An 18,584-nucleotide genomic window follows, 5' to 3' on the forward strand; every position below is an offset into this window, starting at 1 on the left:
TAAGAAATTGCCCATCTGTAGTTCCAATTGGCGTGGAGGGGGTGAGGGTATACCATTTCGTATGAAACGAACAGTGACGATGACGTTACCTATACTATATACTATACTCACGTCTAATATAATAATGAGTGGGGAAAAAAATAAATATCGGCTAGTGTTTTCAAAACGATCCAAAAAGTAATATATTTTTAAAATTAAGTTTATATATAAATCTTAAAACAATTAACTCCTAGATACTATTTTATTAATAAATTTTTTTTTCATTTGATAATGCAAGTTAATGCAAATATATCAAATCAGGTCGGTTTAACGAGCCAGAAAAGATATAAGCGCCCCACATGGAGGGGCTATTACAGGAAAGAATTTGAAAATCACAACATTTTAGTAAAAAAATAAAGTTCTTAAATCAATTCAATCCGCTTATTTGGATCTAGCTCTCACCTTCCGTCTCTTTCTCTTAAGTCTTCTAACTCTCTTCTTTCTCCACTTAGCACGCATCGTGAAATGTATGTTAGTGTATTGGTGTTATTAGACAAGAAGAGAAGAATAGAACTAAGTTAAAAAAGAGGGAATTAGAAGAAAACTTTACAATTAGAAATAGTTAGTATCCTTATATACTCGATGATCGTCACTTTGTCAAAATTTTTTCTTTCATTGCTTGTGCTTGACCAATTTCCACAAAGTTTTTTTTGCATTTTTGCATTTTCCCACTTTGGCCGGCTTCTCACCATCCTTACCTCCCCTCCCACTACCTTTGCCCCCCCCCCCCTTCCTCCCAAGCACACAAATGAAATAATTTTCAGATTTACCCTGACAATTAATAGCTACTGCTGCTGTTTCTTACGCCCTCATCTCATCGTCTTGCTCCGAATACACTAAAATATACGTACAAAGCATAGTTCCCTCCCTACTGCCCTACTTGAAACCTTCGTCAGTTCGTCTTTGGATCCCTCCGCTATTTTCTTGCCAAGTTCTGTAGTTTTTGTCTTTCTACGTGGCTTTCTCTCTATGAGTGCTTTCTGTGTGTGCTTTCTGCAATGAACAGATAATAACGGGGAGGAGGGTTACCCAACAAAGCAATAGAAGTTACATTACCCGGCCCCTCTTTTATTTTGGGTAGTTGGCGTTGGGAGTTTACTATCTCCCTTGTGCGGGGTTTTCTATGTATTTCTATATGCTTTCACAAGACAAAGAATGCTGAGTACTAGGATTACCCGCTTTCTTTGGGCTATTTACCGCTTCATTGGTGCGCGCTTTTCTAGCTACCCTTTAGATCTATTGGGTCTGTGGTGTGCCGGTAAATTTGCATTTACCTGATGTGCCTAGACATGTACGTGGAAGATAATTTACTTATGGCCCTTTTCGTCTGCGGATTTAAATTTTCATTTTGAAGCTGTTGCGATAGCTCTCTATTGGCATCTGTACGGCTGTTTCACTCAATGAGAACCAAACTACCTTACGATCTTTATTATATGGTTCCCCCTCTCACCCTACATTGTTCTTTTACTTAGTATTTTGGTAGATAATGCACAGAAAGTCGTGCACAGGTCTTGCAATTGTATCCTCAATCCCCCCATGTACTGCTTTTCCTCTTACAGTAGTGTAGTGCCTAATCCGGTAAAAGTGCTGCCGGTAAAAAGAGAAATCACATCTGGAAAATTGTGCTCACGTCTGTTCTTTTTTTTCCATGAATTGAGGCTACTAGAGATTGATTTGAATGGGGGTATGGGTGTTAAAACATATTGTGACTGCTTTTTTTTTACAACTGCCATCGTGTCCCCAACTATCCACTTACGTGTTGCTGCACAAAACCAGTACATCACAATGCGGGATGTGAATGCAATGCCTTGAAACAGATAAATTAGGGCTTTCTGTCAAAATCTTGACTGTTATCTCAAATGTTGGCCCTTATATGTGCGAAAATGCTTAATTAGGGTTTGCGTTTGCTCTTACTACAATGATGCCGCTAAACTACCATATTGAATAACAGGGCAAGAGCACATTCATAGTACAGCAAGGAAATACATGTTATTATATTACATACTGCCGTTAAAGATCTTGTATTAGGTTTTTGCTATATCGAATATATACTAAGAGTTCGTCATATACCATCAGTCTTCTTTGACCGAGCCGTGGCTTTGGCGGATAGCTTTCTTCAGCTTGTTCTCTATCTCTTGGACTTCCAATTGGTCTAGCACTATTGGTAGTTTTTCCTCAGTGAGTCCGTTGTCCCCTTCAGACATAACCGTCGGCACGGAATAGAAGAAGATATCTGACGCTTCTTCGTTTACTATCTTCTGCAAGTGTCTCGCGCCTAGAAATGCCTTCAAGTTACAGTAGAGCCTGTACATCAGGTAGAAGCCCGGAACATTGGGGACCACCGGAAGAAGAACAAGGGGTATAGTGAGTGGCAACCCCAACGCACAATATATCATATGCTTCTTGTGATAAGCCAGGCCATTTTCACTCAGCTCTCTAAGTGATTTTATCAGTTGCGACGTTGGGATCGAGGGCCCGTCTATAGGGTAGTAGATATGCAATGGCAGCAAGTGGCTCTTAGTCAGCTCGCTACTCTGCTGATACTCCTTCAGCGTAATCCTATCCCCATCATCCTTCAGCCTTTTCAACAGAGAGCTCTCGTTCGGAACACTGATCAAACTATCCTCACTCCACGGCACTGTATCCAGCAACTTAGTAATATACAGCACAATCTTCTTGTTATAGCTCTTGCTTGAGTTCTCTAGCTTGCTCCACAACTTCAAGGACTTGTCTATGATCCACTTCTCAGAGCGTATTATCCTCGATTGCCGGTTCACGAGGTCATCACCATGCTTATAGTATACAAAAACATCCTTCTCCTTCACAGGCAACACCAGCAACTTGATGGGATCTTTCAGGTACTGCTGCAACGTCCTGGACTCGAAGTGTTGGTGGTACAACCGTATTTGAACCCTACTCCTAACACTCCTCAACATTGTCTACTCTATCTCTGGGTTACCCAGGCTCATAAAGAAAACCCTTCTCAAACATCAAAGTGTCAATGCCCTATATATACTTAATTACACCAGCTCATCGCCTGGCCCCCCCGCCCCCACACCCACGCCCACAAGTGGCTTCACGAGAAACCTCTAGGGAGGCATCGAGAAAGTATCGCGGCCCTAAGACTGTGAAGCCCTATCTCCCTTAACCCCTAAAATAAGCTTCAAGAAGAGCCCTAATCGCAGGAAACACAGAAGATATACGGCAAGAAGTGACAATCATTCAAACCATCAAAGCCGTGCGGCCCAATCAGTAGCGGGCAAATGCCTTATTCCTTATCCACCAACTGCTTCCCTACTACCACTATACTGTCTCTGACAGGGGAAGTGCTTCTTCAAAAGTCAGAGATCTTGCGCTTCAATTGTTCGGTCACCCAGACCCCACATTATATACAGGCTCTAACAAGGTTACACGGCTGTTTTTGTGCATAAACCTACTGGACCCAACCCCATCGGCTGAACAAGAATTAATTGCGGGGGGCCAGTAAGGGCCAGTAGGGGCCAGTAGGGGACAGGGAGCCGGCGAAGGCACCTTGTTGTGGAGTAGCCAATGACGGATACCATGTGAGAGTACGTATAAGATGTCTTATGTTTATATAGAATGTTATAAGAATGCCTGGATCATGCCTTTGAGTATGGTTATGTGATGTATTTGTATGAGGTGTGTGTTATTTACTGTATTTATGCTTGATATCACCTGAAAAAAGTGTCAGTAATGCTTATATTGCTGGTGACACCTTTATACCTCTCCTTTAAATAATTAGGGTTTCTTCTATTGAGTTCATTTTGGGAAACTCTCAACTTGATAATGAACATAATTGGATTTAAATAGGTGAAGAAGGGATTAGGATATCCACGAGATAGGAAGTTGTCTTTGTGATTGTAGGTTTTCATTCAATTCCTTAATACCCTAGCGATCTCAGCTAGAGTACCATATTTCTTGTTTCTGGTGTTCTTGTTGGTGACTGTGCCCCAGTCACTGGTCTCGGTAAGGTCGCCCAGCTGGGTCTCTTTCAGCACTTGCTTGTAAGTCTTGGCATTGCGGCTCTGCTCCTTGAATAAGCTCTGCATGTACTCCCGTACCTCGTCTCTATTGTATGGTCTCTGCTTCTTAGGTTGTCCTGAAACTGACGATGTTGGCGACGTGCTAGCACTGCTCTCGTTACCACTCCGCCTCTCTTGGTGGGATTTCTGTGTGGGAGTAGGGGCCTTGACAATCACAGTCTGCTGCTGATTTTTCAATAACGATTGCTTGGGTATAGCCCTGGAGGCAGCTTGGGCCCACCCTGTAAGCTTTGGCTTCTGAACTGGTGCTGGAGTAGACATAGGTATGTGGTTCTGTGTGCAGTTATATATAGTTATTTCAAGATTGGAAGGGGCCAAGCTCAATATCTGAATGCAAACTACTTTTGTAATCAACGGCTAACGCAGTCCTCGATCTATGTTTGCGTGCTCCCGATGGCCTACCCGTCACAATTGGTCCCACATAGGTCCAGTCCAGAAACAGGTACTTGCTTTTTTCCAAAGAACAAAGATCGAATATTATCACTATTGACAATATCATGTGATACACTCTTCAGATCATAATTTTTAATTGGTTTGAATCACATGACCAAGCAAAGAAATATCTTTCAACAATGCATCGATGCATAGCATACTGTGCCACTAAATGTATGATGTAAAATGACCATTAGACTAGCTAGTCTGGCACAAGGGTTTAGGAGTGCGACCATGCTAGCTTTTCTACCAACCAGTTTGATCATGTGAGTGAGAAAGAGTCACTCATTTGCACTCGTCTGGCACAAGAATCGTGGGGCTTTTTTTAGTCACTACCCCAGTTACAAATACTCATTGCAAATCCCATCACATCTGAAATGAGAATCTTCACACAACTATTTTCCAGAACCGATGTTCCATTACTGTGTACCTCAGGACAGGGGCCAGCTGTACGGGCTTCTCTTCTCTACCTCCTTTCAATAAGAGCAAATCCTGTCATTCCCACCTAGAGGGGCAGCTCGCATTGATCTTCATCTTTAACTGGTATTTGCAAAGAAATAGGGTCGATCCTCTTCTCTTATGAAGACACTCTAGCCCTCCCCACCGGATGAGCATCGCTAACCCCCTCACAGACACCCCTATTATAGCAAAGATCCTATAAAACTTAACTCTTATGCCTTTTCTGCTATGAGCATTGCGTAAGCCCACTTGATTGCTATAGCCCATGCTATTCTTGCCTATCCCATTGCCAATCTCGTTCCTTATTCAACAAGGAAATGCCCTTCTCAAGAACTCTACTTTAGATATCTTTGGGGACTATGATTACTATTCTATCAAATATTGGGAATAACTTCAGGGGGGAAAAGCCAAAACACCTGTATTACGTATAGTGAACTATACTCCTATCTTTTACAATAGGATCGTGATGGGTTGTAGCACTTAAACACATATATAAGGCTAATAGAAATTGGGACAAACAATTCTTGTCGTTGGTCTTCCCTGTATTTAAAGCAGTACTTTGGACAATTCGCAATCTTTGCTATAGTTCATAAAACAGCAAGACATCAATATATATAACAAGAAATAAAATTTACACAATGGGTTCTCATGAAGGCATCGACACTGACGTTATCTCTCTACCAAGATTTATTATAGAATACCAGAAACGTGTACATAATGCCACTGGTGAATTTACTCTGGTTCTGAATGCTCTACAGTTTGCATTCAAGTTTATTGCCCATGCAATCAGACGTGCTGAATTGATCCACCTGGGCGGTCTTTTTGGTACATCCAATGCCACTGGTGATGAACAGAAGAAACTGGATGTCATTGGTGATGAGATCTTTATCAACACAATGGAGTCCAGTAATTGTGTCAAGATCTTGGTCTCTGAAGAGCAAGAAGACATGATTGTCTTTGAACACAACACTGGCAATTATGCTGTCTGCTGTGACCCTATCGATGGTTCTTCCAACTTGGACGCCGGTGTCTCTGTCGGTACCATTGTGTCTCTTTTCAAGCTACAGCCAGGCTCTACTGGTAAGGTCGAGGATGTTCTAAGACCTGGTACCGAAATGGTTGCTGCCTGCTACGCCATGTACGGTGCATCCACTCACTTGGTCTTGACCATGGGTGACGGTGTCAATGGCTTCACCTTGGACACTAACTTAGGTGAATTCATCTTAACAGAACCAGATATGAGAGTTCCAATGTATAGACAAATATACTCCATCAACGAAGGTAACACTTACTACTGGAATGACAACATCAAGTCTTTTATCAACTTTTTGAAAGAACCACAAGATGACGGAAAGCCATTCAGCGCCCGTTATGTCGGTTCTATGGTCTCCGATATGCACAGAACATTCTTATACGGTGGTATTTACGCCTACCCAGAGGACAAGAAGAATCCAAAGGGTAAATTAAGACTACTATATGAAGCTTTCCCAATGGCTTTCTTGATGGAACAAGCGGGAGGTAAGGCCGTTACCGATAGAGGTGAACGTATCTTAGATTTGACTCCTACACATATCCACGACAAATCTTCCATCTGGGTTGGTTCTCCAGGTGAAATCGACAAGTTTTTGAAGCACATCGGTAAGGCTTAAGAAGACCCTAGAACCATTTACAAAATTTCTAAATGCTACAAAAGGAATTGATTCTATCAGTTTCCTTGAATTTAATGTATTCTTGTTTTATATATCCTATATACCAGATCATCTATTCTTTATCAACAATATATTACAACCTCAACGTACAATTTCCACTTGATAATATTTATTTTAAAAGTTTTGTTAAAGTCTTGTTGCTTTTCCTAAAAATACAGGATTGACTTTCAATATGCTAGCACGATGTATATCAACTCAATTGCTCCAAATGAGAATTACTACCAGAGGAAACCATTACAGTAGCTTCATCCTTCTTTATTGAGCCATACTCAGTAGTGCTTTCAACAGAGGATGGCTTCTTGTTATTCTTCTGCATGTATTCAATGGCTTCAGGTGGTAGGTTCGTATCATTAATAGCCTTCGAGTAACCTAGGTCCATAATTTCCTTTTCCATCATGTTTCTTACCTTTTCTGCCAATTCACCAACTTCTTCTTTTTTCAAATCTTTAGTTGGAATTGGGTCCAAGACCTTACACGTTATGCAACCTCTGTTAAACACATTATATTTCGAGCACATAATAGTGCTAGTATTAGAGATAACCACTGGAACAATTGGGATCTGGCCTTGTTGAGCTAAATGGAAGGCACCCTTCTTGAATGGTAATATCTTAGGTGTTGTGGAGTATGACCTTGTACCTTCTGGGAAAATCCACAGAGCTCTCTTCTTCTCTCTAATATTTTGCAAGCCTCTATTTAAAGTGGAAACACTCTTTTCCCTGTTTGATCTGTCTAGGAAGTAAGTTCCACTCAATGCCATGAACCATCCTAAAAATGGAACATATTTCAATGACTTCTTGGCCGTAACAGTACATCCTTGAGGAAAGATCCTACCTAAAAACAATATGTCCAAGGTAGATTGATGATTGGAGACTGCAATGAAGGGCTTGCCTTTCAAAACATCCTCATTGATGATCTTGACATCAATACCCATAAGCATTGACATTGCGTAGTAATAGAACCTTGCTGTGGCCCATTGAGCCAAATGCTGCTTACCTATCAATGTCAAAAACACAGATGCAACAGTACCATATGCGGCAGCAACCATCAAAATTAGAACCCATGAGACAGTTCTCAGGTAGTACAATGCAATGCTAAAGAAACCCATATTTTTGACCTGCGAATTCCTGAATAAATACTAAAGATGAAGGCTCGTGTCTAGGTTTCCTTCAAATATATGCTTTGGTGGTTCCAATCAATGTAGATATGAGTAATAACCACGATATACCCCATTTATATGCTGACTATTATATGTATTCAACAATTGCGTTGATCTTTGCCCATACGTTTCTGGCTTGGCTCTCGCCCTCTGTTGGCTCTCTCACTTTACGAGTTTACTGCAGAAATTAATATGTACCAACTGCCTTTGGAAATGGTATTCTATATGTGCCAAGTAGATATTATTGCTAGGTAATAACTCACAAGAATTCTACACGGTTCTTAAAATATAACAGTATATTTATTCATTCAGTAAATTAGCACAAAACTTACACTGTAATCTAAATATATACTTGAAATGTGCATTCATACAACAAATATAATTGACTAAAAGTACAATTAACAATGATAACAATCCTAAAATTCTAACATCAATATTACCTCAAGGGAAAGGGTTACCTAGTTATGCTACCCGTCAACGTATAACTTAAACTAATGCTTTGATATATATGCTGACAAGTCGCTGAGTGCTATGTTAAGAACAAGCAATATCACCAGCCACGTAGCGCATTGTTTACCCTCTTTTGCAACAGAAACCCGATGAACCCCTTCGATCTGCAAGGCATCCGTTCAAGTAAGAATATAAATAGAAACATCGCAACTGTAATTCAGATTTGGCATTCATGGCGGTCATCTTTGCTCAAGGTACCTGTTAAGATATATTAGATTTGATATTTTTCCACCTTGGAGCTTATCTCAAAGACCAACAAAGAGAGAAATGCGGTTTCTGACAAAATTTCTGTTGTTTTTGGCAACCGTCTACTTCGGATTGAAGTATGCGTGCGAGTCTCCATTAAGAGCGCAGTATCCACAACTGCAATTGGCTTGCCACTACTCTCAGCCTGCCCTGTGGAATGACTACCTCTTGAAGAACAGTCCCGCTTATAAGAACTCTGTGCATCCTCAACTCGTTGTTGCTAAGGGTAAATATGAAGAACTCGTGCAGCCTCACGTCAAAGACGTTTGCAAGCGCGTCCACACTCAATTGGACCGGATCGATAAGAAGAAATACTGCGATTTAGCTCATTCCTATGCTAACCTAGCTTATCAAAAGGCTCAGTTCTACTACTCTATCAGCGCGGGCAAATATGTCCACGATTTTTGCAAAAGTGATTTGTACAATAAGAACTTGAAAAGACATGTTGAGAGAGCAAAGGAAGACCTCTCAAAAGCATACCACTTGGCCGTTGTGAGAATCCCACAATTGTTCACAAGAGAAAATGTCGAAAAGTTCACTAGTAGTGCATCCGCTTACATCAATGAAAAGACTGAGTCTTTGAAAAAAGAAGCCAAACAAATAACCTCTGATGTGAAGAAGACTGTAGAATCGGAAATCAAGAAGAGAACAACTTCTAGTGAATCTGAAGAGGAACCAATTGTCTCAACTTCCACAATTGTAAAGACTATTACTAGAACTAGGCACAGTTCTAGCAGTACTACTTCTACAAAGTCCGCTGAAGAGACATCCGAAAAGAACTTGGAAACAAAGGAAGAAGAAGATATCACAGATATTGAAATCGACCACCAAGCTCAATTACAAAGAGATTTCGACAAATGGACTTCCAACATTGACAAGAAGGTTAAGATGGTTAACAAGATGCTAGTACGTGATGTAAAGAAACATCTAAAGCCAAAGATCGACGCAAATGATAAACTGTTTAAGGACAAGCTTAAGGTTTTACACAAGGAGGCAAACGACAACTTCCAGTTGATTAACAAGGCTATCCAGGACATCAACTGTACTCAAGGTATTGATCCTGAGACTGGTAAACAGATTTACTTCGACAGTGAGGGCAAGAGCCAGATCGAGAAGTATATTACCAGAGAAATGATTAGAACCATGCTGAATGATACACAGACAACTTTGAACAGCTTAGTTGCTGATATTGAAAACGATGTAAGCAAGATATTGGAAGATTTCAAGAAGATTGCTGAAAACTCTCGTGAGCAACATTTGACTACTTTTGAAGAATGGGGTGATATCATGATCAATGAATGGTCCAAGAAATTAGCTTACCTAGATGTTTTAGCTCCCCATGAAGATGCCGAACACGAAGGCAAATCTAAAACTGAGCTATCCGAAAAGAACTGGAAGAAATTTATGGCCATTAAAAAACAAATTTTGGACGCCAGAGACAAGATGGCTAAACGTCAAATTAAGATCAGCGAGTTCAAGCTTCTCTTAGACAACGTCCAAAACACACTTCAAGCTGTCACGAATGAGAACGGTGAGTACCTATACATTCTAAGAGCACAAGCCAACTTGGCTTTCCAAGAACGTGAAAGGTTAGAAAAGGAGGCAGAGGAAGCCAAACTACGCAAAGAAGCTGGCGAAGTTAACGAATCCTCTGAAGAAGAGCAAATTGTTGAAGAACCTATCTCCGCTTAAAAAAATCTACGAATCGACATAACCGACGTCAAATGGAGATAGCCACATTCACTCCTCAATTATCCAGAAACTGGAAAGGTAAACCAAATCAATTTATGTTTCTCTCTCAGAAATTAATCATTTTAGCAAATATGTATACTACCTGCTGTGAACAATACTTGATACCTTGTAATTTGGATTACCAAATCTTTTTAAATACCAATACAACTTAAGTAAAATTAATTATAAAATAAAGATCAACTGTAATTCTACAATTCCATTGGTACGTAATGTCGATGGTATTCTGTATTTAACACACCACTAGGCTTGGTGTATTTCATTCACGTTCCATGTATGATTACTAGACTCACTCCATGAATCAGCCTTAGTTCGATAACCTCGTATCAATGGATATACCACTGACTTCTCATTCAGCACCAAAAATCACACCCTATCAATTGGAAAAGGGAAATAAGGAACATAGTAATTTGTACATGTATACATTGCAATACCACTAGTACATGAAACATCTCTATAGAAGCCATCCATCTGTTATATTTGAATTTTTTTGCGGCTTTTCCAAATAAGGATTTAATCAAGTACCTGATTATTTTCACGCTACCTTTGGTAGACATTATACACCATCCGGAGGCCATTTTTTTGTTAGGAACTACCTTATAAGACACATAGTAAAGGGCTGTAATTATAAGAGCAAACTCCATAATGACAGGCCATTTAGATGAAGTTGATCGTGAATTCATCAAAAGTCTGTTTCCGGAATACTTGTTAGAGCAACCTGTGGCATATGATCTGTTGTGGATTTACCGGGAAAATAAAAAGATATTCTGCAAGACGCCGTATTTCCACCATTCAAAAGATGAAGATAGGAATGGACTATTAACGTCTTCGATACTTCCACCAAAACTGTCATACAGGACAAAGAAAGAAATTTGGCAAAAGCTCATGAATCTGGGTGTGCTAGGAACTCTATCTTTTGATGCGGCCAATGATGAATACCTAGTACAGGCTTATAAATATTTCTACTCTGATAATAATAATGAAAAGTCACATATGAAAGTGCCCGGCTCTGCAACAAAGAGTAAATTTAGCAAAGACATTAAGAAGACCATGAATGAAGCGGATGACTCCTTACAAAGAGTGCACGATGTATTAGATCAGTATTATCTGAACTCTGTTAGTGGGGAAAATATCAATGTGGATTCCAGTATAGATCCAGTCGAAAGACATTCGGTGAGATGGAGAGATCATGATGACATTCATAGCGAATCGGAACGAGCAAACGAAAGAGACGAAACTGAAGCAGAAGAAGAAGCAGATCAAATTGAGGATGAAGATGAAGATGTAGAAGAAAACTCAAACGATGAAGACGACGACGACGACGATGAAGATGAGGGTGAGGAAGAAGATGAAGATGCAGTTGATATAAGTGAAGAAGGTCAAGAGCGCGATCTACAAACTACTTCTGCCAGAGACTCAATCGGAAGCTCTGATAGATTATCTAGAAGGGCACATTCATATTCCGCAAAAGATAATGCCTCAAGATTATACCCAGCATTGAACACTCAGAAATATATGTCGAAGAAGAAAAATAATTCTACAACTCCCAATGTTTACAATCTTATGGGATACTTCTTGCCTACCCAATGGATGCACAAGGAGAATAACAGTATTTTAGTATCCAGCGATGGTATCACTGAGTTGAGAGCGAATCCAAACTGGCAACCATTTATCTCCAATGACAGAGGTGATATATTTGCTAGAAATAGGTTGAGAAATGCTCTTACCAGCTCTCAAAAAACAGAATTTGTTACCACTTATGCGGATGAAATAGTCTCGAATAAAAAAGTTGCCATATTTTATTATGAGGTGCGGGTCCTTGATGTAACAAGTTCTAAAAGTGCCCATAATAGTAATATTGTCGTCGGATACAAAATTGCGAATGACTCCGATGATGAAATAGATCTAGAAAAAATTGACGAGAAGGCATTGCTTGAGCTGGTAAAGAATTTTGGTGCAGGGGATAATAATGAACTTGGTGGATTGGCTGATATCGGTGGTACATTAATGGGTAGAGCTGACTCCACTGCAACTGATCCAGCTCCGGGACTGGCAAAGAAAAATACCTTAGATGAAACTTTCGTTGGATATTGTGGTTTATCGGGTAACATCAGCATTACATCAAAAGAAAAGCCATATTCAAAGCCTTATGGGAGGGATGATGTTATTGGCTGTGGTATAAACTACGTTAATGGCTCTGTATTTTTCACAAAGAATGGTGTCTTTTTAGGTGAGGCTGTCTCGTCATTAATGAATGTAAATGCCATACCATACATTGCTCTAAAGTCGGGAAATTCTGTTCGTACCAACTTTGGCTTATACGAAGAATTTGTTTTCGATATAAATCAATATCAAAAGAACTGGAAAAGGGTTGCTTATAAGAATATATTTAAAGCCTCCATTACATCGCATCAATTCCCCGACACTAAAAACACACTTATTGATGAAAGTCAAATGGAAATAGATGATGATGCAGATGAAAGCCAATTATCTTTGCTACAAAAAGGCCTCATTCTGGGGAAGGATAACAGGATTTCAGAAAATATGGTTCTGAAACCAGATGATCTCTTACTAAACACCCTCAATACACAAGATGGATCCATGATTTCTAATCTAAATGTAATGATAAATGATTATCTGATACACGAGGGACTCATTGATGTTGCCAAAGGATTCTTAAAGGATCTACAAAAATTTTCATTAACTAACCCATACGATAATCAAATTCAGATAGAAGAGCGTGAGATAATAAAACATAATGAATCTCAGATTATCAGGGAAGAAAATGTTTTGAGAATTAGACAGGAATTGAGAAAATTGATCAACCAGAGAGAAATAGAGAAATGTATAACGTTTCTGAATGACAAAATACCAGATTTGTTAGGGAATAACGTTGAACTTCATTTTGAATTGCGTGTGGTACAATACTTGATTCAACTATCAAATTCACCGAAAATTGATTCAAATATTCTAATCGAAGCAGGGCAAAATCTATCACGTGAGTTTGTTTTTAATAATACAATTCCACAAGAACTTAGAGATAAATTTCAAGACCAGCTAAGCAATGTTTCGTCACTACTTGTATATGAAGATCCTTTGACTGAAGCACCTGACGAGCTGTCATACTATTTTTCCCCCGAATATCTGCAGGACAGACTTTTCCAATTAACAAACTCCACAATCCTAAAGCATATGAAGAAAAGTAGTGAGTGTGCTCTTGACAATATAGTTAGCTACAGTAGAGCGATGTCATTAACTCTATTAAACCTGAATGCCAAGGGAAAGGCTACTGTGTATGAGGACGATGACGCCAAACTTGTTGATACGGCCAGATATTATAAACTAATTAATATTGACGGGGATCTCCTAAGTTTGTGACATCGTTATAACATGCATTGAGATTTCACCTGTCAATGTAACTACACAAAAATACTGCTCAGCTTTCATATAGATAGAAATATATTCCACAAATGAGACTAGATTATATACACAAATAGTTTTGTAACATAGCAGAAAACTCAGACATACACACCGAAGGAATTACTTAGGAAAACCGTACCGATACCAAAGAACAGACTACCAATGGCAGTTAGTATAGTATAGTAAATGAACTTCTGAACAAAACCTTTGCTTGAGCCAGCAGTGGCAAGAGCAAGAGAAATTGTGAGTAGTGCCAACAAAAGTGTTACGAAGGCCAGCTTTGGCTGTCTCGACAACTCTATGAATGGTGTGAAAGGAGTAGAGGTCTCATATTTTTCCTGCAGCTATCGATAAATGGCATTGTGGTATTTCAGAATTGGCTAATATCGTAACGCCAAAGTTGTACTTCAATTTTGCAAATCAAAAGTGAGTTCGCTTATCCTTTTAAGATTTACTATCATACCTTCCTGACCACCCTAATGTATACCATTAAATAATAGTAATGTTAGTAATACTGACACGGCTTGTGCACGAACACAAAATCACACTCAATTGGTCACGCAGAACACTTGGCTTGTTAGATTAATCAACTACCTTAGCACTATCAAACCAATAAAGGGACATCCTGCTCAATTGCTTCCTATGTTTGAGGAGATACATACAAATAAAGCGTTGTAACTCATAATTAACTAGTATCTTTTGTGAGATTATGGTATTCAATTTCAATAGTATTCAGATTGATACCTGTAAAGAAGAAATATTCTCTACAATTCAATTGCTGATATTGACAGTATGACTTGCTTCGCTGCTTTTTATTTTTTCACTTTCTGTTGTCAATCACTTTTTCTGAACAACACCGTCAAACCGTGAAGAACCGTCCCCATCGGGACTTTTGTGTGAAATTATAAAAACTAGAAAGCATACACACAATAAGCTATAAGTTGAATAATGGACAATGGCTATCATATCAATTAGGCAGACCATGGATAAAGTTCGATGATAAAGCATATTCTAAATAGGAGGTTGATAGGTGGGTTGAGCCCTCTAAAGGGTATGCCTTCAACATCAGCACGATTGGGAATAAATTACAGACTCAATTCTACACTATCGTGGGCTGATGAAGATGAAGTTTATGAGCCCCCCAACAGAGAGATAATGCAAGTACCTCAGAAATGGTCTACATATGATTATGATTTGAAGGAAGAAATAGTTGAGTATTTAGAATGGAAGCAGGAGGATCGTTGGCACGAAATGAGTATACCTGAACGCCGCGCGGCTTATTATATTTCCTTTGGTGAATGGGGCCCCCGTTACACAGGGCAGACGAAATATGATACCTCATATGTCATGTTAAGAGGACTATTCAATTTGATACTATTTTCCAGTGCAGGTATGGCGTTCTATAATTTAAAGAAAGATAAGGAGATGAAGAAGAAAATTGCTGACCTTGACACATGATGTTAGTCGCAAATTATAATATTTTTTTGATTAAAATGATAATCAAATATAATAGATCTTGAGATAGTCCAATACCAATCATCTTATGTTGATATACAATTTGTACTAGATCAAATTGAAAGGATGAGGACATTAACATTAAAAAGTTTCTTTTATTATAATCATTTCAGTTGTTAGATAGAAGATCTTAGAAAAAAAAATAGAACAAAATGCAATTGCCAGAGTTGGCATTCTGTTAGCAGCCATGATAGCAAGCTTAGTTATGAACCGAAACCGGCTAGTAGAAATTGTGCCAACACGATCGTGGAACTTCCACTACTCTGATAAGTTATTGAAAGCAAGGGCTAATTGTCTGTACATAGGAGTCATTTTTTAGGTTGCTCTACAGGCTACTAGCCGGTAATACTCTCAGTGGTAAGTTCTACGTTTGAATCTCAATAATATCAGTGGCTTAGGAATACATATCCATACCAATCAATATATTCAGCATGTAAATATTATCAAAATACGTTTAATTAATCACAGTACGTATGCAACCCTCAATCATCCCTCATCAAACAACTTATGAGACAACCCTGACAACTCATAGATGTTGTCTATCATCCCACTGGTTAGAACCCTCATAAAAGTGACAATAGATTTAGCGTGAATACGGCAATTATAGCTTTAAAACGGAAATTAACACCCTCTTTAAGATGCCGGCATCGGTTGTACTCTCACAAGCCCATACATATCTGTATTATGTGCAGCAACCTTTCGAGTTTGTTTAACATGCTACTACTAGCATTTTTAATCGGAATATGCAACAACAGTTGGTGGGGGGACCTGAGACGGAGTGGGGCTAAACTTATATTAGGACTAATTTAACAAAAAATTTTGCATATCTGCGGGTGTTTCTGTGAAAAAAGTGGGGGGTATTGATTACTAAATCAAAACAGCAAGCTGCCAAGCTTTTTTATGTGGTTTCCCTCCCAGTAGAACGCCGCAGTACGCGAGATGTTGCTAAGTGGGAGAGCGTTTTCGTTCTGCCCGCTTGTTCTTTCTTCAGTGGGCAGGCACATTATAAGCCGGTGCGAGTTGATCTTAGCTTTGACACATTCCGCTTCTTTGCTATACCTAAACACTATTACCCAATTCGGTCAGCAATAATACTGTAGCGCACAATTCTATGAGGGATTATCATGTTGTTTCAAAGCCTCGAACTGTCAAGTTTCAGACAAGAAAGATATAATGTATTATAGTTCTATCTGTTGTAACGCAATGAACTTTTGGTAGTAGGATGCCAGTACATGGTGAAAGGTTAATACGTAATCTAAAAAGCCTGCTTGAGGTACAGTGAATCAATAGAACAATTCTGTAATATCAAGTAAGTACTATGTATTCTATGATGAGAGCTAAATGTACTTCAACTAGCACTATGTGCTTTAATGTCTTAAAAACTAGGAATAAGTGCTGTTGCCTGATAAGGTGGTATCATTTTTCTATGTAAATCATCAAACAGTTCCGCGCAAGTGGTTTAGTGGTAAAATCCAACGTTGCCATCGTTGGGCCCCCGGTTCGATTCCGGGCTTGCGCATTTCTTTTTTTGTGTGTTAAGATGAAACTACTGTATAGTCTTCTGGTTACTGCTATTTCCGATTCATGTTAATGTATGAGTGGATTTTTGATACACATTCAAATAATTTCGTAGAATTTACCTTCAAATCCTAAGTTGACATTAATTAAACAGTGTAGAAAAGAAAATCAAATGAACGTAATACAAAAATCCCTCGTCCCCCCGCTTCACCCACTACATAGTAACCTACTAGGAGTAAGAAAGTTATCTACTGTGATTGCTAATAGCTATTGTAACAAGGTTTTCTAGGATTTTGTGGTTGTCCTATTTCCATTCCAGGCTTGGCTCACCAATTTCTCGAGGATGCAGAGATCTCATTAGTAAAAGTGGGGTGTTCATCAAGTGAGCCAATGCAAGTTTGCGTTTCTCTTACAGGAGCCCGATGAATTACTGGGGTAGTTGCTGTTGCACATCCCCTTTGCCACCATTCACGTCCTGGTTAGCTACTTGTATCCTGCATTATTTGCGGGCAAGTTTCCAATACTATTTGAATTATAGAATACGTCATTTTCTCAGTGGCACTCGGAGACTAACATTCTGAAAAAAAAAAAAAAATCATGATAAGCTAATTTGGCTGACTTAAAAGTAGTGGTGGGCGTGATGAGCCCAGTGTTTAGTCCATTTTATGGATAATATTGATCTTTAAAGGCAAGTAGTTGAATTACTATTTGGATAAAAGGTATAAATAGTAGTTGAGAATCCAGACAAAGCACCTTTATATTGAAGATAATAGCGTTACATTATATATAAGAAGCGATAACAACAAAAACAATAGGCATATATAAAGCAGAGAGCACAGCAGTACACACATTTGCAGTATGGTAGTAATCAACGGGGTGAAGTATGCCTGTGATTCATGCATCAAATCACATAAAGCAGCCCAGTGTGAGCATAACGATAGACCCTTAAAGATACTAAAGCCAAGGGGAAGGCCACCGACGACCTGCGACCATTGCAAAGATATGAGAAAGACTAAGAATGTGAACCCTTCAGGAAGTTGTAACTGTAGTAAACTCGAGAAAATAAGGCAAGAGAAAGGCATAACGATAGAAGAGGATATGTTGATGAGCGGAAACATGGACATGTGCTTGTGTGTTAGAGGTGAGCCTTGTAGGTGTCACGCTAGGAGGAAAAGGACACAGAAATCAAACAAAAAAGATAACTTAAGCATTAATTCGCCCACAAATAATTCTCCTTCACCAGCGCTCTCTGTGAATATTGGAGGGATGGTGGTGGCTAATGATGACATCCTGAAATCATTGGGACCAATTCAAAATGTCGATCTAACGGCTCCACTAGATTTTCCACCGAATGGGATAGATAATAAACCGATGGAAAGTTTCTATACACAAACTTCTAAATCCGATGCTGTTGATTCGCTTGAATTCGATCATCTAATGAATATGCAAATGAGGAATGATAACTCCCTTTCATTTCCTATGTCTGCAAACCAGAATGAAGTCGGTTATCAATTTAATAATGAAGGGAATAACTCAATGAATTCAACAATGAAAAATACTATTACTCAAATGGATCAAGGTAATTCACATAGCATGACCTTACACGATATAGACGAAATTCTCAATAACGGTATTGAACTTGGTAATGTAAATTGAAGATCTTACTGCATTTAATTAAATAATATAGTTTAATTTTATAATGAGTTTCAGTTGATTTCCATTATAGTTATACATCAAAATTTGATGACTAATTTTATGTTGATTCTG

The 18,584-nt window shown here is 39.0% G+C and overlaps 9 protein-coding genes and 1 non-coding gene across 10 annotated transcripts; 6 read left to right on the forward strand and 4 right to left on the reverse strand.

The window, feature by feature from the left end:
* Window positions 1–2,111: 2,111 nt before the first annotated feature.
* Window positions 2,112–2,975, reverse strand: MRX19 (Mrx19p; the record flags this gene model as incomplete). The annotated part of the gene is made up of 1 exon (XM_447423.1): window positions 2,112–2,975. The coding sequence occupies one exon, from the start codon at window positions 2,973–2,975 to the stop codon at window positions 2,112–2,114; it is 864 nt and encodes a 287-aa protein (XP_447423.1).
* A 957-nt stretch (window positions 2,976–3,932) lies between these two features.
* PBP4 (Pbp4p) lies at window positions 3,933–4,364 on the reverse strand (the record flags this gene model as incomplete). The annotated part of the gene is made up of 1 exon (XM_447424.1): window positions 3,933–4,364. One exon carries the CDS (start codon window positions 4,362–4,364, stop codon window positions 3,933–3,935), a length of 432 nt encoding a protein of 143 aa, XP_447424.1.
* A 1,268-nt stretch (window positions 4,365–5,632) lies between these two features.
* On the forward strand, window positions 5,633–6,643 carry GVI51_I03751 (fructose-1,6-bisphosphatase; the record flags this gene model as incomplete). Its single annotated transcript, XM_447425.1, has 1 exon — window positions 5,633–6,643. The coding sequence occupies one exon, from the start codon at window positions 5,633–5,635 to the stop codon at window positions 6,641–6,643; it is 1,011 nt and encodes a 336-aa protein (XP_447425.1).
* A 250-nt stretch (window positions 6,644–6,893) lies between these two features.
* SLC1 (1-acylglycerol-3-phosphate O-acyltransferase SLC1) lies at window positions 6,894–7,808 on the reverse strand (the record flags this gene model as incomplete). Its single annotated transcript, XM_447426.1, has 1 exon — window positions 6,894–7,808. The coding sequence occupies one exon, from the start codon at window positions 7,806–7,808 to the stop codon at window positions 6,894–6,896; it is 915 nt and encodes a 304-aa protein (XP_447426.1).
* An 828-nt stretch (window positions 7,809–8,636) lies between these two features.
* SHE10 (She10p) lies at window positions 8,637–10,307 on the forward strand (the record flags this gene model as incomplete). The annotated part of the gene is made up of 1 exon (XM_447427.1): window positions 8,637–10,307. One exon carries the CDS (start codon window positions 8,637–8,639, stop codon window positions 10,305–10,307), a length of 1,671 nt encoding a protein of 556 aa, XP_447427.1.
* Window positions 10,308–11,009: 702 nt separating this feature from the next.
* Window positions 11,010–13,742, forward strand: VID30 (glucose-induced degradation complex subunit VID30; the record flags this gene model as incomplete). The annotated part of the gene is made up of 1 exon (XM_447428.1): window positions 11,010–13,742. One exon carries the CDS (start codon window positions 11,010–11,012, stop codon window positions 13,740–13,742), a length of 2,733 nt encoding a protein of 910 aa, XP_447428.1.
* A 140-nt stretch (window positions 13,743–13,882) lies between these two features.
* Window positions 13,883–14,467, reverse strand: OST5 (dolichyl-diphosphooligosaccharide--protein glycotransferase subunit; the record flags this gene model as incomplete). Its single annotated transcript, XM_002999510.1, has 2 exons — window positions 13,883–14,128; window positions 14,447–14,467. 2 exons carry the CDS (start codon window positions 14,465–14,467, stop codon window positions 13,883–13,885), a joined length of 267 nt encoding a protein of 88 aa, XP_002999556.1.
* Window positions 14,468–14,780: 313 nt separating this feature from the next.
* MTC3 (Mtc3p) lies at window positions 14,781–15,242 on the forward strand (the record flags this gene model as incomplete). The annotated part of the gene is made up of 1 exon (XM_447429.2): window positions 14,781–15,242. The coding sequence occupies one exon, from the start codon at window positions 14,781–14,783 to the stop codon at window positions 15,240–15,242; it is 462 nt and encodes a 153-aa protein (XP_447429.2).
* A 1,505-nt stretch (window positions 15,243–16,747) lies between these two features.
* Window positions 16,748–16,818, forward strand: tG(GCC)5. The gene has a single exon. It is a non-coding gene; the product is annotated as a tRNA-Gly (tRNA).
* Window positions 16,819–17,675: 857 nt separating this feature from the next.
* Window positions 17,676–18,473, forward strand: CUP2 (Cup2p; the record flags this gene model as incomplete). The annotated part of the gene is made up of 1 exon (XM_447430.1): window positions 17,676–18,473. One exon carries the CDS (start codon window positions 17,676–17,678, stop codon window positions 18,471–18,473), a length of 798 nt encoding a protein of 265 aa, XP_447430.1.
* Window positions 18,474–18,584: the final 111 nt, after the last annotated feature.

This window comes from Nakaseomyces glabratus, chromosome I (assembly GCF_010111755.1).
Source record: "Nakaseomyces glabratus chromosome I, complete sequence".
In the NCBI taxonomy this organism is placed as follows: Eukaryota; Fungi; Ascomycota; class Saccharomycetes; order Saccharomycetales; family Saccharomycetaceae; genus Nakaseomyces; species Nakaseomyces glabratus.